At 37.7% G+C, this 12,658-nt stretch overlaps 1 protein-coding gene across 8 annotated transcripts in view; it reads left to right on the forward strand.

The window, feature by feature from the left end:
• The window catches only part of da (daughterless), a 37,437-nt gene that overhangs the window by 20,169 nt on the left and 4,610 nt on the right, over positions 1-12,658 (forward strand). For 7 of the 8 annotated variants that reach the window (XM_069040304.1, XM_069040307.1, XM_069040305.1 and 4 more), the window contains 2 exons: positions 11,920-12,216; positions 12,271-12,447. In XM_069040304.1, the coding sequence (XP_068896405.1) occupies positions 11,920-12,216; positions 12,271-12,447 (474 nt within the window). Of the gene's footprint in view, positions 1-9,267; positions 9,788-11,919; positions 12,217-12,270; positions 12,448-12,658 lie in introns of those variants that run through there. The other variant, XM_069040311.1, reaches the window with a different exon arrangement.

A 12,658-nucleotide genomic window follows, 5' to 3' on the forward strand; every position in this document is an offset into this window, starting at 1 on the left:
CATCTGCTTTTCTTTCACATTATTCGAAAACAAGTGGTAATCTGATGGGGCCAAGTCTGGGGAATATGGAGGATGAAGAAGAGCTTTTTTTTCATCCATCCTCGAAGAAAAAATATATTTGATTGTGCTTCTCTAACTATCGAATTTATTAAAGCCTTTTTACATCGTGAATACTCTAAATTGTGTTGTAATTTTTGAATTTGAAGTGCACAAAACGGTTTAAAAAAACTTTTTCGTTTGAAAGCGTAGCTTATCGAGCGATTATCATAATGAAATATTTGTATTTGAAGATTTTATCCGTGAAATTTAGATTTTCTCGTCATCCAGAATGTGTACAAATCTGAAGTATTCCACTTGATGATCAAACGTTACAATAATTTCCGGCAAAATAAAATTGTCGTCATGATGATATGATTTTGTATTGAGTGTAGAAAATTTGATGTACGAGTATGTATCTTTATTAATTTCGCCATCTTAGTCGTTCTTTATCTTAATTTGTTTATTTTCTGTGTTTAGCGTAATCGGAAAGACTCTGTACTCGTTTCTAGACGAAGATAAAAAACACCATCTACCCTCGCTTCGTTCCAGTTTGAGCAGCCTTCCCGGCCCCCGTGTGTATTCCGGCCGAGTTCTTTTAAGATAATTGGCTTGTCAGTCATAGCAAATCACCCGGAGCGGTCCCGGAGCATCCGGAGGATTCCGTCGGGGAATCCGGTTCGGTCGACCGTGCCCGACTAAATAGTTCGCTCTCGTATTAATCGTTGCGAGATGTGAAAGTGAGGGGAAAATCGAAAAGAAATCGTCACGGAAAAAATAACACCTGTCTGTTTGTCACCCGGTTTTAAATTATTTAAGACACTGTTGTGCGGTCGTACACTCTTACGAGATGAAAACGTTTCGCGTGTACAGTCGCACGATCGACTCTTGTCCGAAACTGGTAGTTTCGATTGTTTCGGACTGCCGGTTGCGATCGAAAAGACAAGGCAATCTGCACGGAACGACTGCGATTTACTGCTCGGAAACGTTTTTTTACGATCGTTTAAGGTTTTAGAAGCGACAATCCCCACGGCGAATATTCGGTCTTGGTGTTCGTACTGTTCGCGTAACGATGTTGTGGTAGGAGGAGTGAATATTTTATGGGGCATTGTAATGATCGACGAATTGATAAGGAACGAGGAAACGAGCTCGAGTGACGTTTTATTTGATTAATAATAATTCGACTCGGTCAAGTTTATTATTAGAAGCGTCCTTTGACCCGCAAGGATTTACATTTAAAAAATACATCGATCCATGAATTATGTAATGGTGCGCTCTAAATATAGGCTGTCCGATTTTCAGAATGCAGTATTTCGAGACACTTTTGATGGGGTAACGAGTGACACCTGTTGCTTCTGTAGGGGTGGTCGCTATGAAAATGTATTTCTAGTTCGTCGAAGATTGGCATTTTTGTTCAATTAATGAAATGCCAGAGAAGCAATTCGAGCGAACTCCACTTTGGACATGAATAAATTTCGATTTCCAAGTGTATAAGATCTGAGAAAGAATTTCACTATCAGAAAATTTTCGGTTCTTGTTTTTTTTTGTTCTCTTCTATAAATTTCCCGACTTTCGTTAACCATTTGACATTGAAATGTACAAGGTCGGAATCAAAATGCAAGAAAATGAATATCGGCCATACTAAGATGGCACAATGAGGTCGTAAAACTTTGTCATTGTTACATTAAAGGAATGTAATAACTGCCAAATTCAATATAAAATACTAAATATGTTTTAACGTGCAACGTTGTCACGTTTGCAAATATTTCAAGTTTTGCCGATATTACAAACTTTCTTTTGTTTAATCGGAACGAACGCCTTTATCTCACTCTGGAAAATGTACACAAAAATGTTAATATTCTAGAAAATAAACAATAAAATTGTCTATAGTAATACGCGCTGTGAAAGTGAATTACGTAAGGAAATATTACTATTCCCTGATCATGAATGAAAAATATTAGGAAAGTTGTCTAGTGCTGTGAAAAGAGAACATAATGTGACACAATAATCGAAGATATTGAAGAAATCATGAACAAATCTATGATCACTGCGTTGCGTTCAAATTGAATTGAAGATTTGCAAAAACAAAATCCTACAATGAGTTTTACTCTTATTCAAAAGAACACCTTCGATGATTAGAATTTTGTTAAAACTGGTGGGGTTTTAGCAAATGAAACTTTAAATGGAAATTGCGGGTGATTTCGTGGATGTAGATCCCATTTTGGTCCTTTCTGAAAGCCGCACATGTAACTAAACGCAATTTCCAAAAAATATGAATTTACTTTTGCACTGATTAGTAAAATCGCAAACGGCACGGACAACTGAGAGACCGCAGAATAAGCGAGGTTCCACTGTAATTGTTCGGATCACACGCAGAATTCTTAACCGATACAGAATTGGTTAAAGAAGCGAGCTTTGGATCAAGCAAGTAGAAGATGAAGACACAGAAAAATAAGAATATGAATATTTTCATCCTGCTTAATTAACAATATGCAATCTATTACAAATTTGTGACGCTGTCGAGATGTTAACGGCCCAAAGATTTGTAATGGCAAGTGGACGAAGTTAAATACTTTCGAGACATGAAAACTTCAGCCACAATTGTGGCCATAAGAAGTGTCGAAAAGGAATACTCACAATGAGGGAACAAAGTTATGATTATAAATTGTACATATTCGTACATAAATATTAATTTCTAATCATTGATAAATAAATTATGCAATTTATATATTATTTAATGAGCGAGAAAATAAATGTTTCCAATAATTGTTAATTGGTCTGGAAGGTATTTACGACATATGTGGTAAACTGTTCCAATACAGGGTGATTCTGAAATAAGTTGGGAAAAAAATGTGGAGTATCCTTAACACAAAATAATTCTGCATAAATTTTGACTTTTGGAGGTGAAATGAAAAGGATGGAAATTACCCTATATCTTTGTATTTTCGGCGCCTATGAATAGGGAAAATTTGTCCGAATTTGTTCACTTCATTAGCAACCATTGTTGCTACATCAATTCCACAATAAAGTGCTAGGTGCAAGCACAGCACACTGCTTTGTAAATGTTTCTATGGAAGTTTGTGACTGACGGGCACCTTTTACCTTTGATTATTATTGTTGCTAAACTACGAAGATAATCAGGTAATCGCCTTTAACTCAGCAGCGTACTAGCAATTTTGACCAAATTTTCAATAATTTGTATCTCGAAAACGAAAAAACTTTTATAAGATTTTTTTTTGTCTATGACTTATTCTCATCATCACCAATTACCGGTTTTTTTCAAACTTATTTCAGAATCACCATGGGTAGTTGACAACACTTAATTCTAAGCGAGCTTTCCAGTTTGAGTTCTAACTTGAAATTACATACTGATAAATAATAAAGTTTTCTACTCCTATTGGATAATACTGTAATTAAAAATAAAATGTTTCTCATTGGATAACAGCATTAATAATATTAATAATAATGTATGCATGGACTCCGGCAAAATTGATTGCCGTGCCGCCGGGTGGTGGAGGGAAATAAAACTGATTTATCAATTTCTCTTCATAGTCGCAGAAAAAGTATAGTATTCTACTCGCGGATAATGGTTATTACTCGCTCGGGTGGATCACACCACTCGCCTACGGCTTGTGACACAAAATCATCCTCACGATTAATAGCCATCATTATCCGCTCATTGCGTAATATACTATTGCTGTTTCAAATTTTTGTTTTGGTAGTTTTAGTTCATTTTTTTAAATGTCTTGTGAATGTTGTAGCGTTTCAATTGGCACTAACGGTTGGTATCATTTGTTATATCAGCACTTCTAGCTATCTAACATCTTACACCTGTTTTTATGTAACCCGATATGATCTTACAAACCGTTCTGTGGTACATTTTCTTCCTAAACTTGGCATAGTTACAAGCAACAATAATTATAAAAGATAATGCGGCAAGTTTGTAAATTTGTTCATCCAATCAATCACAGTTGTGGCGATAACAGTTACTAAATGAATTTTCTAATCATACTTTTTTCGTTGCCCAAGTGCATTACAAAATTTATTTTTTGGAAAATATTTTTTGAAATCCTGAAAATACGGTTTCGGAATTTTTAATTTGTTAGTTCTAAAATTTTAACTTTTCAGTTCATTATTTGTAGTTTGTGGTTCTGTCGAAAGAAAAAAATAGGAATTTATCTGGAGCGACGTCACAAGATAAAACTACATTGAAAAACACCTGTGCGGACTTAAACTCAATTATTTCCAGTAATAGATAAATGACCGAATCGCGCCATCCGTTTCGTTCGTATTTAATATTTTTTCTGGATCGCACCGTATAAATAACGAACGAACTCGGCGATATTGCAGGAATCGATCCCTGAAACGTAAAAGTTTTCAACGCCCACTAGTTTCGTCGGCGGTTATGGTCAACCGTCTATTATTACTATTTTTTTCCATTCTTCTCCCATCTCGCCGAAACTCCGGAGCCCGGAACGACGGACGTTTAAAAATCGATCGTCGAATTTTCCACACACACGTTCGCAGACAAAAAGATTGAAGATTCGGTAATATGGGAACGGAACACATGAGATTAGGAGATAATATGTTCCCAAACGGTGTTGATATGCAAAAATTGATCAAAAACACCCCCGACCGACTTTTACCCTTGTCCCGTCCCGGTACCGACGTGTCTGTACAAGGTGTCAGGATTTATCGCCGGGAGCTAATTCGATTCGTTTCTTTGCGAAGGGAGAAAAAGCAGACCCGAACTGTACCCGCTGTTTATTTAAAATGTCAAAAAAATTTCCGTTGAGGTTATGTTCAAGATACGTCAAGCGTACTGATCGAGCTGCAACATAAGCAGCACAACTCCACCAGTAGCGCGTTCGAAGGCGTTTTCTTCGGTGGCTCGTCGTGAATTCGCACAGAGCTCGTGAACGTCGTTAGTACAAGGCCGTGGCGTTTCTTTTGCCGACGACTGTACAAAACAGCCGTATAAAGTAATCCAACACCGACCGGATATGTTTTTACCTTAGTGTATTATTGTACTTAAATTTGATGGGGGGTCGTCGGTTTCTCCTCGAACGGCTTGGGGTGCATTTAATGTCGCCGTTGCGAGCATCGTAATGAATGTGAAGAACGTAAAAGATAACATTTCCCGAGTTGGAGTTGTTAACCGACAGAGAACGACTAGGTGTGAGCGAGGAGGAACGGAAAAGAAAAAAAAATTAGAAGCGTCGATGAGCCCGGATCGCTTTATTAAAACGTTGGACGGACTGAATTTATGCGATAAAAACGTCCGCACCAAGAGGAAGTCGGTTCCACTATTTACATTGTTGCTGGATACATTAATAAATAATGTTAAAATGTGGTAATAGTCGGCGTTACCTGTTTCCTTATTCGTAGCACAATGTGTGTAGGTATATTACCTTCTGATTTTTTTTCGACGGCGGTTCTTTGTCCTTTCCAGGGTATTGGGCAACACCAGAGTTTGTGTGTCATTAGGAGTGCGGGAAAAAAAATTTCCCTCCGCTTTGGTGAAATGTGACAACTTTACAGGTGTGTGTCGATATCGTTTTAGAACGGCGAAAATGCCACCAGTTCTACGGAGATAATAATAAAAAGGTTGATTCGCAGGTAGAGGGGTGCGAGCACATGTTTTAAACGTGCCCCGATTCAGTCCGAGGGGGAGGGAGATCCCGTACGACGGCTAAATGTCAGAGGGATAATTTGTAGATCGAAGCTTCTTCAGATGATGTGGGCGAACGTTCGGAACCAATTTTTTTAATTTTTTTTTTACTTTACACAAGTAAAGGTAACAAAGAGATCTGCGTCGAATACAAGAAAACTCTGTTGCTGTCAGTACTGGTCGTCCGGAGTTTCTACATTTTCTAGTTTTGTCTTGACCAATTTTACGTCACGACAAATCACACTCGACACGTTTACATATTATTAATGCGACCATTTTTGCGTTAGAAGGTGAACGTGACCCAACAAAAAGAGCATAACGTAAATACACAACAGTATCGCTTTGTTTTGCTGAAATAAAGAGAGAACGCTACGTTCTCGATTTGTACGTATTTTACTGGAAATGCATCGGTGTGAGCTGCATAACATAAGATAAACGTAACGTACTTTAACCTTGATTTCAGTTTAGCTTGCTTCCGAGAGATTTTGTGGCGCGGTCGAAGAAATTCAGTAGAATGTAAGTGAAGTAGATGACATTTTTGAAATTTTTTCGACGAACCTGACATTTGCAAAAAAGTTCAGAATTTTTGTTGACATTTCTTCGAATTTAAAAACCACCAAACAGATAATCATGAGGCGTTTCTCTGTTTTGTAAACCACGTAAAAGTGGGTCGTTGATCGGAAAATGTTATTTTTTGGTTATCTAATCATCGACGAAGACCGTAAACCGAACGAAAAATATGTGCACGTCTTTTTTTATTATTTATGCCGAGACCTCTTCCCACCACAAGTTGCTAAACAAACCGCCCATAAATCGTTTTTCATTCAACTTTCATCAATAAATTAAACACAATAAACACGTAATAATTCTTGCATTCCGTGTAATACGCTCAATGAAACATATGGATGTTTACTACTTCAAGGTCGTGCAAGTAATTTTTTTCACTCGAATTGGTAATTAATTCCTAGCATACCTTTCAATTTATTAACGTTTTGCATTTTGTACGCGTTAGTATCAACAAAGAAAATTCCATCTAATCTCGTACGTACTGAAAAACGAGTCGCCGCTTAAGGCGCTTTCACACGTCGCCGGAACGTATCCTCGACAGTGTAATGTTTGAGCGCAAGACAGGAGGATGAAGATGAAATTTTTCGTGGTTTATGACATAAACGTAACTCAAAGAGTTTTAAAACTAAACATTAACTGTTTTCCCCGGAATATGAGAGGTTTGATTTTGTTTTTGCAAACATTTTATGAACTTGTGAAGCTGCGCCTTTTTGATCGTTAATAGAAAGGAAAACCTCATGAGAGAATGTCAAGCTTAAATCACACGTAGAGTTTCTTAAAGCCTTTTATTTAACGAAAAAAAAAAAGATTTGTTGAAATAGATTGCAGGAACTTTTGGTGTAAAAAGTGGACTGGTGCTTGCTTTTGTTTCTGTTAAAATAATTGAGACGTAGCTTCATCAGCTGTCAAACCTCATATTCAGCGAAGACAGTAGTGTGAGTAAAATATTTCTTAAAAAAGAAAACAGCTCTAACAAAATTAACAAACGAGAGTGTTCCTGGTTTTGTTAGTGCGAACGATTTCTTTTATTTCAAATTATTGATCTCATTTACGTTAATATCATGATTAGAGTGAGATTATGTATTTGAGGAAAATGTAAAGGCATACTAACTAGAAGACGACTTGCGTTTGTAAAAGAGAGAGAATGAGTGCCCGCTTGACCACAGGTTTTTTGAGCGCTCGTTACAATTCGCAACGCGAATTTTTGTCGCTTTTAATGCTTAAAGAGAGAGAGAATGGTGAGATTAACTTCTCTTAACAATTTTCTCTATCGCTCCATACCAATCTTGATATAGAAGCCTGAATTTCTCCGATTCGTGTGTCTGGTATGTTGCATTATTTTTAATCTTTCTCGAGAATTTTTAACATCATGAGAACTAGAAATGGTCAAAATGTAAAACGATGTCCTCTAATAAAACTGTCTGCACCGAATAAACAAGAATATTCATACAATTTATTATTAATAACCATAACACAAAAACAACGTCAAGACGGCCTTGAAATTCCTTTGTTCAAGATGACTTCTCAAACGAGACCTTTCTTAAAAATTTTCTTGTTCGAACGCCACAGGATTTTTTTTTTTACAGTTATACTTCGTCCAGCGAGAGATTGGGAGATTCTAAATTGTATTACATTAACCCAACACTACAAAATGCACTAGAATACATTAATTAGAACATAATTTCAGGCCAAAAATGTTATTGCTTGAAGGATATATTTCAAATTTTACGTACGCTAGATACTACATACCTTCTCTACGTAGAATTTAGTGATTTTTATGTCAACCAATCTCTCGCTAGATAAACTATAGCAAGTTTCCACTGTATGTATGTATTTACAAAAGAACTTTATTTTATTCGAAAATTTTCTGTTTTCGACGAGAGCTTGTTGTCTCGAGAATTTGACGACAAAAAAAAGGTTTGAGTGTAATTCGGCGAGATAATTTCGTGAGGCAGGGATTAAAAAACACAAAATAGTAGTTTTTTTTTTACAACATTTATTTGATCACCAATGTCCATCTGACAAAACTACCATTTTTCTATTTTGCACCTTTAACACAGTCAGTAGAGTGCTCTAAAAAACGCGTGCGACAAAATGGTGTCTTACAAAACTCGTATAATAAATTACTATTAACTATTACAGTGATAGAAAATACTAAAACCCACGTATTTACATTGTATCACCGGCAGGTCGTCAATCGCGTAGTAACCACTAAACGAAGAACAATTTTAATTGTCAAATATTAAAAGTCAAATTAAATTCAAAGATTGTTTTTTCTTGGTTTAGTCGTGGAGAAAGTTGTCTTCAACTCGCGTATCATGGCTATTATTCAATCGGACGATTCCACGACTCGCCTACGGCTCGTGTTGGAATTTTCGTCTCTTGAATAATAGCCATCATTATACGCTCGTTGAAGAATGTACTATTCTCTACTTGGTAATAACAACATATTTTTATGTATGTACTATCGCTGGCCAAAAAAACTCGTACACCCAAAATTTTAGTATTGTAAATCAAAGTCTACAACGTCAAACGTTATTGTCAATGTCAAAGTCAATGCGAAAAAATTGGTTCAAATATTTTGGGCTACCGGTTATTGTTCAACTGCACTTCAAGTTTCAAAATTTCTTACTTCACGTTTGCTGTTTTGTAGAATTAATCTTCTTACAAGTTTACTTACTACTCACTAGAGATTCTTAGAGCAAAAACTGTAATTTAATAGCACAACATCGTCATTTACTCCACTAATCTTAAGTATATTTCCATTTTTCACGTGTCAAATTCAATTTAACATGTCTACGAAGACATCGCTGTTTAAGCTGTATCCACACCGTTTTTCGGACGTCGAATTTCGACACCTCCCGGCCTAGGTGTGGAACTGTTCGTTCGTGTGAAGCCGGCTTAACGAGTGCTTGTTTTGTATGGCGATCAGTGCCAAGCAGTCTGACTGCGTTGTGTTGGTATATCAGAATATGGTGGTGGGGACAAGTTACTGGGTAGTTCCTGTTGTGTTATTGCATATACCTACACATGAGACAGCTTCTAATGACCAGTGTACAAGTGCGATACTAATCAAGACGTGCCGTTTCTGTTCGTCGACCATAACAATTCGATTATGGCACGTGAAAGTGATTTTAAGAAGGGTTTTACCGCGTCCATCAAATATTAATACGATACAGAGTGTCGGCCAAAAGTTGAAGGATAACAGCGCGCTGCACAAACCAGAATACAGTGTGATATTTTTCGTCGTCATTGAACACGTACCCAATGATTTATCGTACGACACAATGTTACACTTTCTACGAGGAATTAATTTAAATCGGATAAAAAATCGTATCGATAAACTTTTAACCCTCGACGTGAAAGTGCCGACAGTGGCGGCGTTATCTCGATTAATTATTCCGCAAATTACGTTCTTAGGATAAGACCGTCGTGATGGAGTACCAGAACGGCTTCTTCACGTCCACCAGGAATTTCTGGAAGGGCAACAGTAACGTGCAGCCGGAGAGTGGGGTGAGATTGATTTTTCGCATTTAATTGGCTCACGGGTGGTGCTTTTTTTCGCGGTGTTTTCTTGATTTTTTACACGTTTTCGCGGGGGTAACAATAACGGCAGAATCGACGGCATTCCGTACGTGCGAATACATTTTTTATGGAGCACATCCAGCCGATAAAGATCGGTTTTGTGTCGATGAGTCTGGGGATTTTCATAAATTTATTTTAGTGCGTGCAGACTAACATACAGACTTGGCGATTTCAGCGCAAAAAATAAACAAATAAATAAAATATTTTAATTGTTACATTTTTTAGTGCCTAAAACCAAATATGTATGTACACATTTATTCGCTATTTATTACTACCTGGAACAAAACCAATCCAAAAATATATAAGTTTACATTTTGTTCTTTTTTATTCTCATTTTCTTTAAATCATTTCTTGCGAAAGAAATTCAATTCAAAGTCCGCCTATAGGGGTAAAGTCTAAATGTCATCAGTTCCTGGTCTCAACTTTCGGCGAGGAAAACCTTTTTGGAGTAACCGTCCAAGCGACAGACCTGCCCTTTTTTGACTTTTTTTTTCGGAGTCCACTACCGAAATGTCGGACTCGAATTCCACGAGGTTTTACTATTTATGTCCCATTCCCACGTCACCGTACGAACATCCCGGTCGGCGATCGACTCCCAATTAAATAATAATGGAATATAGATTGAAAAATGATACCTTCCCTTTTACACGATGCACGCCTTCAATTTTCTCGTCGTAATTTCTGTGGAACACCCGGTACACGATGGCGGCCCTAACGCCATCGTCCTTTTGTGCGTCCGGGTAATAAAATATAGCGCGAGACATTGATCTATCCGTATAAATAAAGACATAAACGATGATGTGGCGAAAAAATGGGAGATATAAAACTCGCCCGTATCGGAATATATTGACGGAATATGCTGAATGGCCGTTTAAAACCGACCCTCAGATAATAAATTTCCTCGGTGTACAGTAGAACGGACACAAATAAAACTCGCCGGACAAAAGGAATACATTTACAGGAGGTCTGGAGAAAAATGGGATTTTTTTTAATTCAACTTCAAGAGAAATTGTTTTTTGTTGATACAGTTGCAATATGCAAAAATAAGAGCCATACGAGATCCAAACCTTGACGAATTCTCTGCAATAGAACGAATAGGAGTCTAAAACGATTTTATATAATTTGTTCGTTTTGCGTTATAAGAAAACAAGAATCGTATCGAAGTGCTCCTTGGAGTCCTGATGACCTCTCAGAAAATATTTGAAAGATTCATGCAATAAAATAGTTCAAAAATTAATTTTAAAAAATTAGAATGGTTCAAGACCCAAGCCTTGAGGAATCCGTTGAAACAGGACGAATAAGACCCGACAGTTTACTGCTACTTTAGTTATACTGTGTTTGTTTCAAAAATGGGAATGCGGTATGTAGTTTTGAACGATTAAGAAACACTCTAGTCTCTGCACTAGGTCAATAATTCTTATGCGTGTGGTATAAATTTGGTGCATCTGAAACACGAGTTCGGAAATATCGATTGTAAGAAATAAATGGTGAGATATAAAGAAGCTGTAAAAACAAACAAACCCCTTGAGTTAGTTTACGATAAGAGAGAACTAGATCAGAATCGGTAGCCTTGGAGACCTGATTTGAACCCCGCAGAAATCATTTGGAAGGATTTACGACATTGTTGAAAGGAAAAAAAAATTGAAATGATGATGCAAGAGAAACATTTACGGAACATTCTGAGCGAAGCTGGATTTTTTTAAACAAAATAAGAACGACCCACGATCTCGACTTTGAGGGATTTTATAAAATAATAAATTCCCTTGATAATCGCAAAACACATCTGTCACTTTATATACATATTGAAATAAATTTGTTTTTTTAATTAAAAGTGTTGTTGACTTGATTCTTCTTGTAAAAATGATGTTTGAATATTGTATTGTAAATAAGTAATTTGTGATAAAAAGAAAAAGGAACTGAAGTGCAAATATCTGAGAAAACCTGAAGTAGCGTAAATAAATGCACTCGTTTGGAAGCGTCGCAACTTCCTATTGGCACTTGGTTACTACAGAAAGAAGTGTTCTGCGTGTGTGGCTTTGCTGACGTCTTTTCTGTTTCAGTATGGCTCGGATGAATTCAACGATTCGCCGAGGTACACCTCGCCAAATCCGGGTCCTGGATACTACCTCGGACCAGACGGCACTCCGGGTACCGTCGGCGACTGGCACCCTTCCTACAGCACAGCTTACCAGACGTACGAGGCCTACGGTCTCATCCCCGAAACCGAGAACCAAGGTCTGCCCCCGATGTCGTCGTTAAGGCCAAACGGCACCACCGTCACAACCATGTCGGGCACGAATAATTCGGCATTCGGACCGGCGAATCACACTGACGGTGTAAACAAAGGTTTAGGATCAGTGAGTGCACTGCCGTGATCTTACTCGTCGAGAGACTAAATACATCTTTTACAGATATACCCAATCGCGGAACAAGCTAGCGCTAGTAGTTATAGTTCAGCCCCGTCGACGCCTGTTAGTTCTCCGCCTCCGTTAGCGCCATCTAGCTGGTTAGCCAACACGCCACATTCTCCCCACTATACACAATCCGTTACGGTTAACAATAGTGCCGCACCTCAGGGCCTACACATGGTGAGTGGAGGCGGCGTTTTGAAAATGCGTACTCAAAAGTGGAAAGGTTTGGCGGGTGGTGATGTTGGATCGGGGCTATTTCCGTATGCAATTGGTCGAAATGTGTTCCTATGTATTTGGCGCTTGTTTGGTGGGTTCTTGTGGTTTTGCCTCTGCTGTTGATGACACATACTGTGACGGGGTCGCCTCGTAAATAGACTGTACATCGACC

Source organism: Tenebrio molitor, chromosome 2 (genome assembly GCF_963966145.1).
Source record: "Tenebrio molitor chromosome 2, icTenMoli1.1, whole genome shotgun sequence".
Classification (NCBI taxonomy): domain Eukaryota; kingdom Metazoa; phylum Arthropoda; class Insecta; order Coleoptera; family Tenebrionidae; genus Tenebrio; species Tenebrio molitor.